Source organism: Balaenoptera musculus, chromosome 7, assembly GCF_009873245.2.
Source record: "Balaenoptera musculus isolate JJ_BM4_2016_0621 chromosome 7, mBalMus1.pri.v3, whole genome shotgun sequence".
In the NCBI taxonomy this organism is placed as follows: domain Eukaryota; kingdom Metazoa; phylum Chordata; class Mammalia; order Artiodactyla; family Balaenopteridae; genus Balaenoptera; species Balaenoptera musculus.
In genome coordinates this window covers 50,804,555-50,823,598 of record NC_045791.1, presented here as the reverse complement: position 1 = coordinate 50,823,598, position 19,044 = coordinate 50,804,555, and the positions used below count along the sequence as shown (strand labels likewise).

At 41.0% G+C, this 19,044-nt stretch overlaps 1 protein-coding gene across 1 annotated transcript; it reads right to left on the bottom strand.

Annotated features, from left to right (window-relative positions):
* Positions 1 to 1,138: 1,138 nt before the first annotated feature.
* Positions 1,139 to 18,632, bottom strand: DHRS9 (dehydrogenase/reductase 9). The gene is made up of 5 exons (XM_036858323.1): positions 18,446 to 18,632; positions 10,500 to 10,870; positions 8,987 to 9,245; positions 4,817 to 4,980; positions 1,139 to 1,746 (listed from the first exon to the last, which is right to left on the bottom strand). The coding sequence occupies exons 2-5, from the start codon at positions 10,810 to 10,812 to the stop codon at positions 1,523 to 1,525; spliced, it is 960 nt and encodes a 319-aa protein (XP_036714218.1). The 5' UTR covers positions 10,813 to 10,870; positions 18,446 to 18,632; the 3' UTR covers positions 1,139 to 1,522.
* Positions 18,633 to 19,044: the final 412 nt, after the last annotated feature.

Sequence of the window (19,044 nt, the reverse complement as noted above, 5' to 3'; positions counted from 1 at the left end):
CTGCAACAAATGTTAAATTTTGACAGTTCAGGCTTTTTGTGTAAATATTCAGCCAACCTCTGTGAGTGATACTGGGCTGGGCGCTGGGGTTTGGGCAAGCATCCGTTTAGGTAGCTGTTTGTTTTGGATGGGGGGTGGGTCCAGAGTCAACCCAATTTAGAACCATGATATGAGCCAGGAGCAGACCTGCTCTCACTGTAACTGTAGGTGAAAGAGAGTCTTTGAATTTAGCTCTGTATTTTCATGGGGCTTCAGAGACCCCTCAAATATTGGATTTCCAACCATCTCAGATGTAATTGTATCAGATAGTCTATGTCTTGTTATATTTACAATAAACCAGAATAAACACACATGCTCTACATTTTTTCTTCTTTTGGAATGACTGGTTCCTCTGTTATTACCATCTTTCCACAGAGAGCTGTATGGGCATTAATGTTCACAGTGGCCTTGAAGAAGCTGTCCATCCTCTGTAGTTCCCTCTAGGATAGGCAGGCTTGTGTTGGAATCTCCCTACCTCTACTTTTACACTTGTTTCTTTTTTTCAGTCCTCCTATTCCTTTTCTCCTTTTCCTTCCCTCCTACTTGTAGTCTTACCTAGTATTTTTCTGCTGCCCCTTAGCTTATACCAGTTCCATAATGCTTCATTACCCTTCCTTTTCTTGCCCCCATCAAAGCTCAAAGAACTGAGTTCTAATCCTTATTCTTAATCTTACTCTCAGCAAGATAACACACCTAATCCACTTATGAAAGTATTCTACTTATCTCTCAATGTTTTGGTAAGGGACAAATATTTAACATTCAGGAGTTACTTTTTTAAAAAAATTATTTATTTATTTATTTATTTATCTAGGGCTGTGTTGGGTCTTCGTTTCTGTGCGAGGGCTTTCTCTAGTTGCGGCGAGAGGGGGCCACTCCTCATCTCGATGCGCGGGCCTCTCACTATCGCGGCCTCTCTTGTTGCGGAGCACAGGCTCCAGACGCGCAGGCTCAGTAATTGTGACTCACAGGCCCTCTCACTATCGCGGCCTCTCTTGTTGTGGAGCACAGGCTCCAGACGCGCAGGCTCAGTAGTTGTGGCTCACGGGCCCAGTTGCTCCACGGCATGTGGGATCTTCCCAGACCAGGGCTCGAACCCGTGTCCCCTGCATTGGCAGGCAGATTCTCAACCACTGTGCCACCAGGGAAGCCCCAGGAGTTACTTTTAAGTGCTGTGGACCAGAAGCATGGGGCAGGCAACGGGTGGAGATCATTTTGGATGGGAAACCCTTCCCATTTTCCTTACATCGTACCAAGCAGGCAAAGCCTAAATGCTGGGCAGGTGTATACCTGCCCATCTTTTCAAATAAAGTTTGAGAAGGGACCCTGGGACATCATCAGTGACGGTGGGATCTCTTCTTTTACCAAAAGAAGCATCATCTTAATGAGTCCAGGTTGGATTAGGTAAAGAATGAGATGGAGAGGAGATGTGTCCTTGGAATCAGCCAATCTCATAGCCTGGGGCAGGCATTCGTGGTCAGCTGAGTCACACTGCCTTGGGATCAGCCAGCTCTACTTTCTGTTTCAACAATAAAAAGTCTTGCAAAACTGCTGGCATGTGAGACAGAGGAATCCAGAAAGTTTTGGCATCTTTTCCCGCAGCATAATGGGTTTTAGGGAAGAGACTTGTGAGAGCGTGGTCCATGCATTCCACCACCAGGGAAAGGTCCATGTTCACAAAGGATGTAGTGCCTTTCAGCTTGTCTAGACCTGTAAAAAGAGACAAAAGCACATTTGCTCTCTGGAAGAAGGGGAATAGGGGAGTGTGAGGCTAGGTTGCAAAGGGGAGGATGCAGTGAGGGAATTTATTTTGAATTTGCCATTATAACTGGGTCCCCTTGTGATGGGTTTCTATCTATTCCTCAGAAGAGGATGCAACAGTGATTTCTTTAGACCGCTGGCTCTCAAACTTGAGTGAGCAGCAGAATCTCCTAGAGGGCTTGTTAAAAACCAGGTCCCACCTCTAGTTTCTGACTCAGTGAGTGTGAAGTGGAGCCCAAGAATTTGCACTTCTATCAAGTTTCCAGGTGATGCTGATGGCGCTGGCCCACGGACCAAACTTTGAGAAGCGCTACTTTAAACCAATGTAGGAAAGGTACTTCAGAAAGTCTCTGAGGCTTCTGAACCCAGGAAGTTAGTAGTTTGATTCCGAATTTGTTTTAAGGGAGTACTAAGTTTATAGGAAATGTGAGTGTGCACATGTGCTTGTGCCTGTGTGTGCGTACACTCATATAACATGTGCCTCTATAAGTCAGTGAATAAAGAGAGAATTCTCTCCCAAAGCCCTGACTCAGGAAGCTAAAGGTATCCTGGTTCTCAGGTAAATGAAGTGTTTGTGTAATGAGCTAAGGTACTTTTTTTTTCTTTTTTAAATAAATTTATTTATTTATTTATTTTTGGCTGCATTGGGTCTTCGTTGCTGTGCATGGGCTTTCTCTATTTGCGGCGAACGGGGGCTACTCTTTGTTGTGGTGCACGTGCTCTCATTGCGGCGGCTTCTCTTTTTGTGGAGCATGGGCTCTAGGGTCGTGAGCTTCAGTAGTTGCAGCATGCGGGCTCAGTAGCTGTGGCACACGGGCTCAGTAGTTGTGGCTTGCAGCTCTAGAGCGCAGCCTCGGTAGTTGTGGCTCACGGGCCTAGTTGCTCCGCAGCATGTGGGATCTTCCCAGGCCAGGGCTCAAGCCCATGTCCCCTGCACTGGCAGGCAGATTCTTAACCACTGCACCACCAGGGAAGTCCCAAGCTAAGATAACTTTAAAGAGGCAGGTATTTTATCAAGGGAGTGGTGATGGCTTGGAGCATTCCTCCTAAGCTCTTAAAATATACCTTGAGTTGTGTCTTCTCAAGGGAAAATCTATTGTGTTAAATCTTTCTTTCTACTTCAGGGCCAGTAGCCAAAAGTTGTTCAAAGAGTCTAATTGAGGCTAGCTCGTAAGTCTTAGTCAATTTTAAACTCCTACTACTCCACCTTGCGAAATGAAGCAAGGTGAGCTTAAATTTGTGGTCTACTTTGGAACTATGAGTTTGGCTGATCTTGAGGTCCTGGCTCAGAAAACTCTAATGAGCACCCAGGACAAAATAGGGCTCTAAGCCTTTGGGAATTCTGAGAAAGGACACCTGACCCAGGGGCCAAGTCAAAAATAATTTTGAGATGGAAGTTGATGATATATTCACAGGCACTTAGAAAGTATCAACGTCAACATCAAACAGGGAAAGCTCTTTTCAATGAGGGATTTTGTTTCCGAACTTACTTAGAACCTTCAGAGGCGGTACGTGAGTGAGAAACAGAGCATTTAATGGCAGTGGTTGTAACCCTACACATAGTGACATATCAGCACTGGGAGGCTTGTCAAACCAGATGTTCTAGTTGACCTATATGTATCTCTGTGTGTGTGTGTGTGTGTGCATGTGTGTGTGTGTGTGTGTGTGTGTAGTGAGGTGGTTGGGGAAGTCAGTCAGTCTAAAAACCTCCCCAGGTGGGTCTGACTGGGCTCTTGGCTCCGCCTTGAAAACTCCTGGCCTTGAACCTTGCCACAGTTGGCTGTCTTACCAAGCCTGCTGATGAAGAGGTAAGATCACAGTTGGGGTTAGAGCGACACAAAATTAGGTGGGGCCCTGTTTGGCTCAAAGCAGGAGCTTAGTAAGTGTTCGAGGAATAGCAAGTAAACTAACAGGGCCAGAATGTTTGACGTGGAGGTGGGCCCCGGATACAGGAAGTTCCAGCAGTTCCTCAATGCCTCGTCCCTGTTGCAGTGCACGGCCCGAGAATAGAAGGCGAAGTCAGGCTGTCTGCGTTTAGATCTAGCTCTTCCACTTACTAGCTGTGCCACTTTGGGCAAGTTACATCCCTGTGCCTCTGTTTCTATAAAATTCAGAGGGTTTGTTTGGGCATTTTGAATGAAAGAGTTTGTGTAAAGCACTTAGAATGGTGACAAGTACATAGTAAATGTTCACTATGTGTTAGTCATTGTTATCTAATCTTTATGATTATTCCTCTATCCCTGACTCAGTCTGACTTATGTTACTTTTCCTTCCGTCTCCATCTCCCATGCATTCCTGCTCCAGAAGACTTCCACCCAAATAATTTCTTCCTGTTTAGGCCTTATTCAAACCTGACCTTTCCTATAAAGGCTTCTTAACCAGCAGTACTTTTTATCCTGTGCTGAATTTCTTGGCAATTAGAGAGCATACTATCTAGCACCCCTTCTGGGCTGTTGGGTTGTGTCTCAGAAGTAAAGGATCAAGTTTCTTGCATGTTGTACAGTCTCATTGTTCAGTCTCATCTGCTTACATTTTGTTGTCAACTAGATTGTAAACTAGTTAAGGGTCAAAGTCTGAGTCTTTATATTTTGTAACCTACATAAATCCTTGAACAATATTGAATGAATGGTCGGTGATTACCAAAAAGAGGAGGTTTGGGTAGAGGTGAGGACCATGGGCTCCGGTCCAGGCACGGCCTGGGGGAGTTGTATAAACTTGGGTAGGACATTTCCCCTTTCCAAGCCTCTGCTCACTACTATAGTTCTTTTGAGGAATAAATGATATAATTTATAAGGTACTTAGTATAGAACTTGGCACTTAGTAAATGCTCAGTAAGTGTTTATAAACACTTGGAGGAGCAAGAGATGACACTGGAATTAATAAGGATCCCTGATCCGTATTTGAGATCTCTATTGGTGTATTACCATGAGAAACTTATTTTTTCAATTATGTTTGAGTCTCCTTCAAGCTGTCTAGGACAATGAATACCAGAGGACCCTGGGTCCACCCAGAAACTCACTTTTTTCGATGTAGCCTTCTCCGTATTGTTGTTTGATGTCTGGAGACAGATGCTTCCAAATGGTGAGTCTTCTTTCGGTGGTCTTTACTGGATCTGACAAATCTGTTTTGAACAATCCTGGTTCAATGCATGCGACGTGCACATCAAAAGCTTTCATGTCCCGCCTGTGAAAAGAGCCCATAGAAGATGTTTAATCCAGGCTTACTTGGAGAATGTTTGCTTATGAATCTTTTCCTGGAATCATGGAATGGGGTGCATGGGAAAGAGCATCTTGTTCTACCCTCTCAGTTTGCAGATGAGGAAACTGAAGTTCAGGGTGGTGAAGTGAGGGCTGGTTTAGTGGCAGAACAGGAAAGGGATCTGGGTAGACCCACCCCCAGTGCAGTGTTCCCCCAAAAGATATTGTCTCATTAAGTTGACAAGCATTTGGGTTAGGGACAAGGTTCTTCTCAGTACTCAAATTACCTGATGGTGAAATCGACTAATGGCTGGCCTGGATGGTCAAGTTTACCTCTCCTCCAGGAATGTGAGGAGATTACAGCACAAATGAGGGGTGCTGAGGGATACAATATGACAATCCCTGACCTGAATAACCTGCTCCCTGTGCTGCTTGGCAAGCTCTTTCATCATGTCGCCTTGGAAAACCAATAGTCTACTGGTTTACTGGGAGACATGGTTTTAAGGGAATATGGTGCCCCTTTCTTTAAAGCAAACCAAAGAATTACAAACGGTTTATGAATAATCGTTCCCTAAATTTAATTTCTATTTCTACCAGGAATATATAAGGAAGTAGTTATTCATTTTACAGAAGTCTTCACCATAACATTTTTCAAAGAACTCTGCCAGTGAACTTAAAATGTGGTTTATCTTAGGTTCTGCTTTCTAGAAACATACCTATTGTCTAGTTTGAAGTATATTTTACTAAAAATGCAAATTAGCTTGACATTGAAAGATTTTGAAATGTATATTGCTTGCATTAAAATTTAAAAGATTATTTTCCAACTTAATTGTATTTTTCTCACCTATCTTCTGATCCCCTTTGGATTTTGGAACTTAGCAGTGCCAAGGGGGTATTTGGAAAGCCTTGTCTCTCCATGTGCTCACGAAAATAACATATAATCTAGGGACAAATGACTTTAAGTCCACAACTAAGCTTACCAGGTAAGTAAAACCAGTATGAAGCCAGTATGCTTGCTGGGCAAATATAGCTTTAAAGAGCCCCAGACTTCTTCCAATTGGACTGCTGCTCCTAATCCTCTTATAATATAGAAATTCTGTAGCTGCCACTGGAGTGTGGCCTGAATACACAGTAGCATCTCTAATACCAGCTCCAAGCCTTAGAAAGAAATAAACACCCTTATTGGTTAATTTCAAGCATGGTATAGTTGCATTGTAATCCTACAAGCCCATCAGTTGAAATCTCTTTTTAAAAGTGAGTAAATCCCTAAGTATACTAAAATTTTATTAGGATACTGTTGCTGAAATCACGGAACTAAAGGGCAACCAAAGAGACTAATGGAGGTTCCCCATGACCTTGCTAATCAAAGTGCGATCCCTGAATCATGGGCAGTACTTGGGTACTTCTTAGAAATGCAGAAACTCAGGACCCACCTGAGACCCACTGAATCAGAATCTGCATTTTGACAAAATCCTCTGGTGATTTACTGTTTGAGAAGTGTTGTTCTAATGCTATTTATTGTGTTTATTTCCTGGGAGAATCAAACCAGGCAACCAGATTAAATGGCAGAATGGAGTTGCTCTGTCTTTATTAGTCTCCATGGAATAATCTGACCTTTTACTGGTAAGCTAAGCCTAGATCCATGGTTTAGATTACAAACTCTAACATGTGCTTTCAACACATGCTGGTTGAATAAATAGATGTATAAATCGAAGAAAAGGCTGTATCTAATTTGTCTTCTCTCTTCCCTAAGGCACACTCTGCTGGATACCCTCCTCTAGTCCCCTCCACCCTTCTTCCTGCACTACATTCTGGGATTTTGCCTTCTGTTGGGTACAGTCAGTTGGGAGTACTGGTGGCAGATCAGAGGGAGCGATGAGAAGAGGGTGAGCTAGTTATTCCTCCTGCAGTGTGGACACTGGTTGGTTTCATCCCTCATCTGAAGGTGATAACCTCTATGTATCCAGGTTCTGGAGACAGCCCTGTCTCCTTGTCCCTTCAGTCCTGTGGACAGATATACCCCTGGTGGCATTAACTCCTAGAAACTACACTACCTTTTGAGATTTCCCTACACGGCTCCCATGTCTGCAAACAGTCCTTTCAGTAAATCTCCTCCATTGACCCGATTTTAATGTGCCTCCATTTCCCGTGAGAACCTTAACTGATATAACCATTTGCAGTTTGGAGGCTTTGAACTGACAGTCACAGGTTCTGGTTTCAGGTAAGATGCATTAAGCACACACACTCCTGTCTCTCCCATTGAAAGCAGCTACAATACCTGGACAGAATGCATGGAGCAGCTATTTAAAAACTGTGAAAAGCAAATGTTAGTAGGCAAAGTAGGGAAGAAGAGTAGATTTTGAAATACCACTGAACCAAACATGGGTTTCCTATATTTCTGCTGCTCTAGATCCCTGGTCTGGACTCAAATCAACCTCAAAACTCAGAAGTAGAAGGAAAGAATTCCAGGAGAGACCCAATTCATAAACAGAGAGAACTCCAGGAGAAGCCCATTGTTCTGGCTTGAGGAGTTGGCGTTGGGGATCCTAATGCTCAGAGAGAGTGGGGAATCCTCTTCCTTCCTTCTTTCCTTCTTTCCTCCCTCAATCTTTATTCTCTTTCCCTACTTCCTTTCCATCCTTCCTCCTACCTCGATCTTCTGCCTTCTTCTTCCTCCTTCCTTCCTTTCATTCCTCTCTTCCTTCCTTCCCCTTCCTTCTTTCTTTCTTTCTTTCTTTCTTTCTTTCTTTCTTTCTTTCTTTCTTTCTTTCTTTCTTTCTTTCTTTTTTCTTTCTTTCTTTCTTACTTTCTTTCTTTCTTTCTCTTCCTTTCTGAAGAAAGGAAGAGGGAGGGAGGGAGAGAGAGAGAAAGAGAGAGAAAGAAAGAAACCTTTCAGAAAAGAAAGAAAAGATAAAGAAGAACCAAATGAAAATTTTACCCTTGAAAAATACAATAATCAAAATAAAATATTTACTGGCTGGACTCATTAGTAAAATGGAGAAGATGAAGGAAAAGCAATGAATTTGAAGACAGATCATTAGAAATTACCTAATCTGAACAGCAAAGAGAAAAATAATTGAAAAAGTGAACAGAAACATAGGGATCTGTGGGACAAAACCAGAAGGTCTAACATTTGTGTTAGAATCCTAGGAGGAGGAATAGTGGATTGTAGGGGAAAAAAAGTTTGGAGAAACAATGGCTGAAAACTCCCCAAATCTGTCAAAAGGTATAAACCTAGAGATTCAAGAAGCCCAGTGAACCTCAGACATCATAAACCCAAAGAAATTCATGTCTGCGCACACTGAGTTGGGGGACTTTGTTTGTTAAATTGGTCATCTTATGGTTTTATGCTCTAGGATTCTCTGATAGCACACAGCAAAAAGATGTGGTCAATGCTTTCTGGTGGTAGCAGAATCTTCACCTCTGATTAGCAAGCTCCTACTCTGAGTTTCGTTTGGAAATGGAAGCATCAGAGGAAAGCTGTCTTTCTTGTCCTTGGGGTGGGGGTGGGGAGGTTACCATCCATTCAGATATAGTGTGTGAGGTTTGAGTCCAGAACTTGCAACAAGAGGAAATAAAATGCTGCATAGCTGAATCATTATTTACCAGATAATTTTCTACTGAGGGTTTAAATAAAATGCTACTGTTGTGTCTGCAGCTGTCAGTAACACCAACAGAGAGACCTGATTTAGCTTCTCTCTGTGATTCCCTGTTAAATAAGCTGATCTGTTGAATATAAATTTGCCACCACTATCCACATCATGCACTAATGCAAAAAGGAAAAAAGACTTTGGCAGAATTATGTTCAAATCTCAATTCTACCACTTGACAGCTGGGTGACCGTGGGCAAGTCACTTCATCTCTCTTTGTTACAGTGGTATCATCTATAAATTGGGAATAGCATAAAGCACCAAATATAGTGTCTGGTACATAATAAATGTTCAGTGAATGTTAGCACCTATTATTTTCTAATATGCCCAACTTTGCTTTACCTTAAGCTGTCATTGAAGGCTTCTACTGCATATTTGGATGGAGCATAGCCCCCTCCACTGAATGCAATCCGACCCCCAATGCTGGAGACGTTGATAACCCTCCCTCGAGCTTTTTTGACCAAGGGAAGCATGTTTAACGTGACACTGATGAGTCCAAACAGGTTCACTTCAATAGGTTCTCTGTAGTCCTCCACTGTCAGCCAGTCGGTGGGCGCCAGCACGCCGAGAACGCCAGCATTGTTGATCAGACCCCAGAGGCCTAGAACAGAGAGGAAGGGAAGGAGGTGTGGTAGGAGGTGGCATCATATGGGCATCCTTGATGGAAATACAGCCCTTGCTTTACCTGATGGTGCCACTTCCTCCTTCTAGACATACTCCTTCCTGCTTTGAAATACTTTGCAGTCTTGGGAAGTGAGAGCACAGAGGGTGGGAGGCTAAGCTGAAATGGCTGAAGTTCTGTGACTGGAAGCCAATCTCACAATTCTTCTGTTTCTGCTTCAGAATGTCAAACACTGATACTGTCTGAGTGAGACTTTTTGCTTTTTAATCTCAGATGTGAGTAAATTGGTCTATTTTTCCTACCGTGCTAGCTTTTTAATCTCAGATGTGAGTAAATTGGTCTATTTTTCCTACCGTGCTAGATGGCAAAGCCAGAGAATATTTATAAACAATTCTTTATAGACAAAGAACAACATTGATCTATTTCACAGTTATTTTTGGTAAAAATCCAGTCACTCACTTGGCTTATTTTATGGTGGGGAACATTTAATATTGTTAAAGGTGTTTGGAATTCAAGCATTACAAAATAACTGGAGGCTCATCAAACCATTGTTTTTGAAAGTTGCAGAGTCTCAACTGTATGATGAAGATGTGATAGAGAAAGATCACATACATTTGTTTTTTCCTTTGTGGACTCAGATATCTTCATTCATGAGAATATTTCAAACTTGATCCAAGCCAATAAAAGTATTCTAGTTCAGAATGCTGCCATCTTTGCAGAATCTAAGGCAGAATGAGGTCCAGTGACTCACTACTCTATCATGACTATCTAAGGCACCTTTGCTCAGATCCTCAGACCATTTTCTTCCTTTCCCAGTGAAAATGTGTGAGCTCTGGAACCATTTTGTAGTGAGAAGTGGGTCCCAATCCAGATGACAATTTGGAGATTGCCCCCATGATCTCCTGCAGCTTTTAGCCCCAAGTTCTTTGCTGTGCAGGGGGCTAGAGTAGCACTTCACAGGAAAAGACCAGGAAAAGTCAATACCTCCATCTCAGTTCTAAATTCATCCACTGGGACTTAGGATAACGTGGGCTGTGTCTCTCATGCACGTAGAGAGCTTGCAACTTAGAACTACTCAGGAGTTATTCTAAAATTTCTCCAATCTTCTCCAGTACACAGCTGGTATTTAGGAAACATTTTTTTGGAGAAACTATTTAAAATCAGAACACATTTTATTTAGCTTTGGTAACTTCTCAACACTCCCTCCATTCTTTCCATCCCCACATCACTCACCTTTCTTCCCCGCTTGGTTTTTCACCCACTGGGCTGTCCTCTTGACACTTTCTGGGTCAGTTACATCCAGAAGCACAGTATGAAGCCTCTCTGAGGTTTCTTCCTTTAAAGCTGTTGATCCTGATTCGGTCAGACAGGCAGCAATTACACGAAATCCTTTTTTATCAAAAGTTCTGGCTGCCAAGTTTCCAAAGCCAGTGTCACACCCAGTGATGAAAATGTACTTATCAGTGATGTCTGTGATCTTTAGCTGTCCTTTATAATTCCATAGAAAACCACAAAGGGTCAGGAGGGCTAACACCCAAAAGAGCATTTTCCCCCTGTGTATGACAGAGCCACTTCTTTCTTGAACAGTAAAAGAAGATAGCGTTCTGAGTGTTCAAAATTAGAAAGAAAATTCAAATTAGAACCATTAAGGCATTATAACCCAGGAGTGATGAACTTAAGATATCTTAATGCATTTGAGTGGATAAATAGATAGTTAAAAATACAATAACACTTATTTGTTTGGGAAGATGGCCATTTAAGTGCTAAAACACTCCTCTAAAGTAATGCAAAAACTAACCAAGTAGTAGAAAAAGTAATGGCAAAGTTGACACAGGTCATTGGGTTGATAAGCCATTTATTTCCTGCACATATATACAAATATTTCTTTCCTTAATAAGGAACACAAGCATACATACAGATAGAATGGTACACACACACACTCATGTGCACACATACACACAATTTTATTTCTATTGCTTTACAAGGAACAGATTATTTCAGATAAAAAAGAGTGTTATATATCTTCACTTATCATGGAAAATTTGGGCTCTGCTTTCATCTTTTTTTCCTGCCAAAAGATCTATAGCTAAAGAAAGAAAAAAAGAGTAAAAGAATTATTAACTGATAAACATGTCAGAGGTAAATGGTAGGTTTGTGCAAACTAGTTGATTCTTGTGATATAGCTGTGACTATTTCTAAAGCAGTCAGGTTTTTAGACTATCGTGGCGTAAAAATTTGGTATAGTTTCTCCAAATCTTCCCTCTGTAGGAGTTATTCATTTGTTGCAAATCATGTCCATGTAGCAGGATTTCCCTTTCTCAAATATATAAATACATTAAAAATATATAATTTTGAGGGGTGGGGTGGTGTAACCAACTCTTGCAAAATTTCATATTTAGACATTTTAAGGAAATTTCATGTTTATACACTCAATTAGGATAGTGTTTTGTTCAAGTCCTGGTCTTGATAAATAATTGTCGAATAACTAAACGTTGACTATATTCCCTGAATGGATTCTGTAGCCTTTACTGCAATCTGAACTCCCAAGAGAATTATGTGAAAAATGCAAATACTCATGGGGTTTAATATGCCCTAGAGCGGAGAGTGGAAATTTTCTGTGTTGTGTTTGGCCGATGGCAGGCATAAGGTGAGCAATAGTAAAACAATGGCTTACATTTACGAAGCATTATGCACTGCACTTTTACATGTAGGTCTCATTTGATCCTCTTAACAGCCTTCTCGGTTAGAGAGGGCACATTACCTGCCTCATTTTATAGGAGAATTAATATGCCAGTTAATATGTGTAAAAGGAATGATGAAATTAGCAAATCATCATTTGGCAACTGACATAGTGACAATTGTTCCAGGCAATTTTACACTAGTGGGTGAAATTCTGACGAGAAACAATAACCATAGAATCTCAAAGAATCTCTGCATAAGATTTGTACTAATTAAAAAGAGAGCAATAGTAATTTCACAGTGGAGAAATCTGACAGATACCACTTTAACCAAGTGATAAAAATGAACACTACTAGTTATGGGACAAACCAACATCATGTCCCTCCTGGTATAGCCACTGAGAAGGACACAGCAGCACTTCTGTGCATAACTGAAAGCTAATTATGCATAAGGCACATCTTTCAATTCTACACAATGTATGGCCTGTACTCTTCAAAAATGTCAAAGGCATGAATGAAGGAAAAGAAGGACTGAAGACTGTTCCTGATTAATGGAGACTAAATAGAAGTGACAACCCCATGCAACTTGTGATCCTGCACCAGAAAATCATTTTTTTCTTTTGTCAAAAAGAACGTTTTTAGGTTGACAAGTGAAATTTGAGTAAGCTCTGTAGATCTGATAAATAATACTGCATGAATATCAATTTCTCAATTTTGATAATTTACTATGATCATGTAGAAAATGTCCTGCTTTTTAGGAAATACACACAGAAGTATTTAAAGATTAAGTAGTACCATGTCTTCAACTTACTCTGAATTTAGGAAATAATAAGAATATGTATATAAACAAATATATTAAGAACACATATGTTCTCTAACGAGAGAATAAGAGTGTAAATGTGGTACAATGTCAATATCTGGGGATTCTGGGTTGTACTATTCTTTCAACTTTTCCATAAGTTTGAAATTACTTCAAAACAAAAAAGTTAAAAATTTGGCAAAGGAAAAGAAAACTTCTTTTTTTTTTCTGAGAAAAGTGTTCGACGGCTTTGAGTTCCATGCACAGAATAGGTAAGAACTATTTCATACCCAGGACTTCAGAATCTAGTGACCTTGGACACTGAGTTTTCTGCATTCTACTCTTTGGCGAGTTCACCTTCATAACCACTGGAGAAAAACAAAAACTCAAACCAAAGCAGTCAGTCAGACTCCCTCTTCTCTCCTCATCTTCTCTACCCCCCGCTCAATCTCCTCCTTCCCTAGCCAAACCAATTCTTCCTTGATAACAAGCAAACAGAGAGGAGGTTTAGTTGTTAGGGATGGGCTCACGTTCAAATGTGTTGTCCTCACTAGTTACCCCTCTGCGCTGAGAGTCATTTCAGATGCTGGTGTCCCAGCCTGCAGCCCGAATCTGAGGACAGCAAACCTTGACCTAGAGTTTTGCAAAGCCTGTCCTTTCCCCAAAGATTATCATCCAAAAATACTGGTCTTTTTCAGTTCCTAAGGTTCACGTTCCTCTAGGTCATTGGACCAAGTCAGCCACAAACCAAAACATACCTTTGTCCTCTAATAGTATTTTAGCCAAGATGCCACCTCTGAGTAACAGCCTGGGTTGGTCAGAGTCGTTGGGAACATGACCTGTACACAGAAGCTGATTGATGGCAGATTGGTTCATTGACCACCGAGAAGTAAATGAGTAACAGCAACTAATAGGTCTGCTTCAACCTTAGTCTGCCAGGTGTGGTCACCTCCACATAGTTCTCTGGTGACAGCAATTCAGTGACTCAGGACACTGACTATAGTTGCTTGGGTTGTTTGCTTATCTGTTGTGTTTTCCAATTTATCTCACACAAACTGCTTGGTAGGGGTACAAATAAATCCCTTGGCAAGAAGCACCTAGGTCTGCAATAGTCCTTCTAGCACCCAGGGGCTGTGAGCCTCTTGACTCGTCAAGGACAAGAACCAAGTAAGAGAAAGCAGATCTGCAGCCCCTTCAGTGCAGTGCAAAAGGATGGGTGCAATTCTGAATATAAGTCCTCTGAACTGGTCATGGAAATTTTTGTTAAGCCAAGATAAAATTTGGAAAAGCAAGGACCAAGGTCACACACACACACACACACACACACACACACACACACACACGACAATTAGAGCAGGGCTTAGGAGCCTAGGCCTCGGAATCAGGCCGGTAAAGTTTCAGTCTCAGTTCCTCTACCATCAGAAGGCCTTTGGGTAAATTACTTTTATTATCTTCACCTCCATTTTTCTATCTGTAATATGGAGATAATAACTTCTACCTTGAACAGTACTAGGTGAAATAAAGTGACAGGCGTGCCTGTCGTATGGCAGGATCAATCACTTTCACTTTGTGAGGGGGCTGCTGTATGCATTGCCCGTATCTTGGATTGGGTTCTCAACCTCAGTACTTCTGCAATTTTGGGTCAGATAATTCTTTGTTGTGGGTCTGTCCTGTGTATTACAGGATGTTCAGCAGCACCCCTGGCCTCTATCGTCTAGATGCCAGTAGACCCCCTCCCCAGTTGTGACAACCAAAAGTGTCTCCAGACATTGCCAGATGGCCCCTGGGGATAAAAGCACTCCCATTTGAGAACCACTGGTCTAGCACTGCCTTGTCTTGGGGGCGCAGAACTGTACAGCATCAGAACTACTTTTCTGGAAACTCAGTCGTTGGTTCCTCGGTAATGCCACATTGATAAGAGTTCATATTATTTTATGGTCTTACCAGAAAAGTTTTGTTATTTATAAATATTATTCATACCCTGCTGCTGTAAGCATCAATTTCTATGTTTTAAAAAAAATAATTGCCTTTTTGTCATCAGGAGGATAGGAGGCAGTGAACGAAGCCAAATTTATGTGTGATACAATTTGTGAATTTAGAAATTACCAAATGAGCACTCACAGCTTTTATGAGGCCTAAAATTCTGGCTGAGCCTTTTGAGTTTGGACCTCTCGGGACTCCCTTGGGGCACCTTTCAGATGGGTGGCCTGCTGACTACAGAATTCAGAGGATGCTCCCAGAAAGCCATGGTCCTTGGGATTCCCAGTTGACCAAGTCAGGTAGAAATGATAATAACTCTATGATTTATTGAGTATTACCACATTTTAGGTGCTCTGCTAGGATCTAGAAATATTTTTCTCATTCAAACCTTACAGTAAAATTATCTGTATTTTATAGATGAGGAAACAAATTCAGAAATGCATGTTAATTGGCTCAAGATAGAATTGTGCTGTTCTGGGGATTGCTATGCAGGCCACTCAATCCCAGCACCCATGCTTTAATCCTCTGCTCCACGGCTACCTGGATTCCCACGCAACTCTGGGCTATGTGTACACTTCTCTACACCACCTGTGCGTTGTGTGATAGTTGGTATGAAGCAAGTAAATGTAGAAGGAAAGAAGGAGGAGAGGGAGAGAAGGAAGTTTCCACTTGAACACCAGGGTTCTAGTGATAATTGGGTTAGTCGTTGAGCCCTCTAAATCATCAGGGCATCATCAACATCATCATCATTATGATCGTCTTACAGTCACACTTCCAATTTAGATAACTTTAAACATTTTTGAAAAGTGTTCAAATAAAATTTATCTCATTAAATTGTCAAAATAGGGGCTTCCCTGGTGGTGCAGTGGTTGAGAGTCCGCCTGCCAATGCAGGGGACACGGGTTCGAGCCCTGGTCTGGGAAGATCCCACATGCCGCGGAGCAACTGGGACCGTGAGCCACAATTACTGAGCCTGCGTGTCTGGAGCCTGTGCTCCGCAACAAGAGAGGCCACGATAGTGAGAAGCCCGCGCACCGCGATGAAGAGTGGCCCCCACTTGCCACAACTAGAGAAAGCCCTCGCACAGAAACGAAGACCCAACACAGCCAAAAATAAATAAATAAGAAAGAAAGAAAGAAAGAAAGAAAGAAAGAAAAAGAAAGAAAGAAAAGATGACTACTATCTTAAAAAAAAAAAAATTGTCAAAATACTTCTGTGAGCTAAGTAGGGTAGACGTCATACATAAGGTCATTTGCCAGAGAGTGGCTAGATCTAAAATTTTGATCTCAATTCCTAAAGTGTGTAAAAAGAGAAGTAGAAATAGAAAGAGATGAACACATTATCAGTCAACAGGAAAAATGAAAATACATTATCAGAATTCTCCACCATGCCACAAAGCCTCAAAAGGAACCAAGAAAGGAGAACTAATTTTCTCTTTCATCTGTGTGTGAAGGGCTGAAGAGTAACTGCTTGGCTGCAGCTATAGGAAAATATTGCAACTCGATTGCTGACCTTGCCCACTTCTGCTTCTTTTAATTTTCCCTTTCTGGGTTTCTTTTCCTAGTAAAATATCTAAAATAAGATCCTTTGATTTCACTTCTCGTAGTCATCTTCCTCTGCCCTTTAAAAATAAACGACAGTTTAAAAGAAACAAAACGGAAAATAATGTCCTAACGTTTCAATGTCATTGCAAGGTATACTTTTTATAACAAATGTGGAATTCTTTCCATACAACTTGGTTTTATTTCCACAGAACTTCACAAAAGACTTTGTTTTAGAAAGCAATACTGAGACTGGTCAATCACACTGATTTGATTGTTAAGGGATTTGTAGAATCTTTATTTTTTTCAATTTGTTGCAATCATGGCCTGAGTTGAATCAACAACTAAGTTTTTATCAAAATACATCAAAGCGAGAACATTTAGCAATTGTTTTCTAAAATATTTTCTTTAGGAGGTTCTCTTGCACAAGCTTTCTTAGTGTTGACAGCAGTCTGACTGGACGTGTATGTCCTTTGTACGTTTAAATATTGTAAACTTGGTTAACTGACACCAAATTCCTTTTTATTTTTACCTTTTCATTGAATCAAGAAATTCTGTCACTATTTAACCTAACTGGCCTTTCTGAGGTTTCTGTGGCACTTTTCTTTAAGAAAAATGACACTTGCGCCTAATGACACAAACTAATTCATATGACTAATGAATGATGTTCCTGTGAAAAAAATGTTCAAGTTGGGCACCCAGAAATCTAAAAAAATTTTTTAAATGAAGCTGAGGGACCTAACCTGAAATAGCCTTACATTAGGCAACTAACGCTCCTTTGAGGGTCTGATTAAAATGATAATGATTATGATGTCCCTGGTAATATGGTTGAGATGGTATTCATCCTTGTAAGTTCCCTCACTCAGTGGGATGGAGAAGCTCCTCCACCAGTTATGTACCCCTTGAATCCTGCTTCCTGCAGGAGGGAGGCGGCCCACAGTGCCCAGTGTGCCCTGTGGAGTGGGACATTGAGGTATGGAGAGGGCTGTGCCTCTTTGCAGACTCATTCAGTCTCCTGGCAGAGGTGTGCCAGCCCCCTCTTTTGTAGGGAAGACCTGATGAATTTATGTTTTGCATTCTTTCGTTCTAAGGAAAAAAGTATCTCTTTCCTTTGCTTCCTCTCAAAACTTTTAAATTATAATTGATAAAAACATCCATAATAATAAATTAATTAATTAATATTTCCAGTCCCTCCTAGGTTTATTATTTTGCCTGACAGTATGCTTCCTGACAGTACTGGCAGGTTAAGAATTGTTGTTAAAGCCATGGTTACCTTATTTATGTTGCTGAATAAAAGTTGCTAATTGTAAGACATTGTATATTGTATTTTATTATAGCTTAGTTACAAAGCTTCAAGGAAAGCTTAGAATACAGAGAGAATGTTATGTAGAGATGCAGAAAGTGTGTTCAGATCTTCAGTATATTTCTTTCAGTCTCAGTTATCTTTGAGCAGAAGCAGCGTTTTTAAAGACAGTACCTTGAGAAAGTGACATGCCTTATAAGGGTTTTAAAACCAATTCCCATTTTCTCCATTTGATATGTATGAGATAATCATTTTTTCCTTGCATTTAAATATTGAGCTTTGTCCTAAAAATTGGGCATACTTTTCGAATGTCTAAAGTACAACAAAGATAATACAACATTTAATTTGCATTTTATGCAGTATCTAGACAAGGATTTTTTTTAGAGCACTTACTAAGCTAAATAAAACATAATCCTTACCCTGGAGCTAATAGTGTAGCAGGACATTTCAGAACTATTTGTACAACCCTGAATAGAATTTTAATTTAAAAGTGTGTTTTCTTTAAACTTTTTCCCCAGCTGCTAAAAGTCAACCCGCTGAGAGAGAGAGAGAGAGAGAGAGAGAGAGACCACACTACCGTTTGCATCATAAAGCCTTTAACAAGGGCTGTCCTTGAAGCCACTAAACTGACTTTCTCCCTTTCTCATTGTATGTTGGGAGTTTCAGGTAAAATCCCAACCTGAATCATAAAATGGAGAGTAAATATACGAAGTAGGTTTATTATTGTCATCCCAGTGTCCAGGAATCAAATGTGCGTTGAAGAATTTCGCTGCTTCCTTCTGGACTAGACAACATCTTTCTCACTCAGCTACCGTGTGTGTGTATATTTGCCTAAATTGACATCTGAAAATATTGGTAAAGCAGGTAGACAAACAGACCTGACCTGCAGTTGGTAGCAAATCTGTTGTTCCAATCAGAAACTCAGCTAAGATTCCCACTCTTTTTGGAGCCTCTTCCCACTCCAGTTTGCAATTAATTATAAGATTCACAGATGGTGTCAAATAGGCGCAGAGAGATGAACGAGATGTAAATGTAATTGTAACTCTAGGGTGCTAAAGAACATTCAAAGAGAAACCTGGGGAAGTTCAAGGCAAGGTCTCGAGGGACACTGAGATCATTTCTGTGGTGAGATGGACCCAGTGCCCGTTACAGCCTCCTAACATATCTTTTTTTTTTTTTTTTTTTTTTTTATGGCAACCGTTGACTGCAGCATGAAAGACAACTTGATTCATTTTGTAAGACAAAACAGTTTGAAGACTGACATGAGAAATGAAGGAATAAATGACAGAACTCCATCATCGGTTACCTTGTTTAAGATGAACGGGGACACAGAAGCTGGTGTGGACTGCTTGTGATCTGCCCGATCTGCCCGCTGTGCTGGGGAAAGAAGGGTTGTGTCACCCTGACGTTGAAGATCCTCTTAAGGTGGAGGTGCCTGGGCTCCTGTCAGACTCAAAGTACTTAAATGTGTGAGGAG

Bases quoted from the DNA above. Each gene is read 5' to 3' on its own strand.
- DHRS9 (XM_036858323.1), bottom strand. From the start codon at position 10,812: ATGCTCTTTTGGGTGTTAGCCCTCCTGACCCTTTGTGGTTTTCTATGG. The intron at 9,246-10,499 runs GTGAGTGATGTG...TCTCTGTTCTAG, and splicing joins AAACCAAGCGGGGAAGAAAG to GCCTCTGGGGTCTGATCAAC. The intron at 4,981-8,986 runs GTAAAGCAAAGT...CTCTTTTCACAG, and splicing joins GCCTTCAATGACAGCTTAAG to GCGGGACATGAAAGCTTTTG.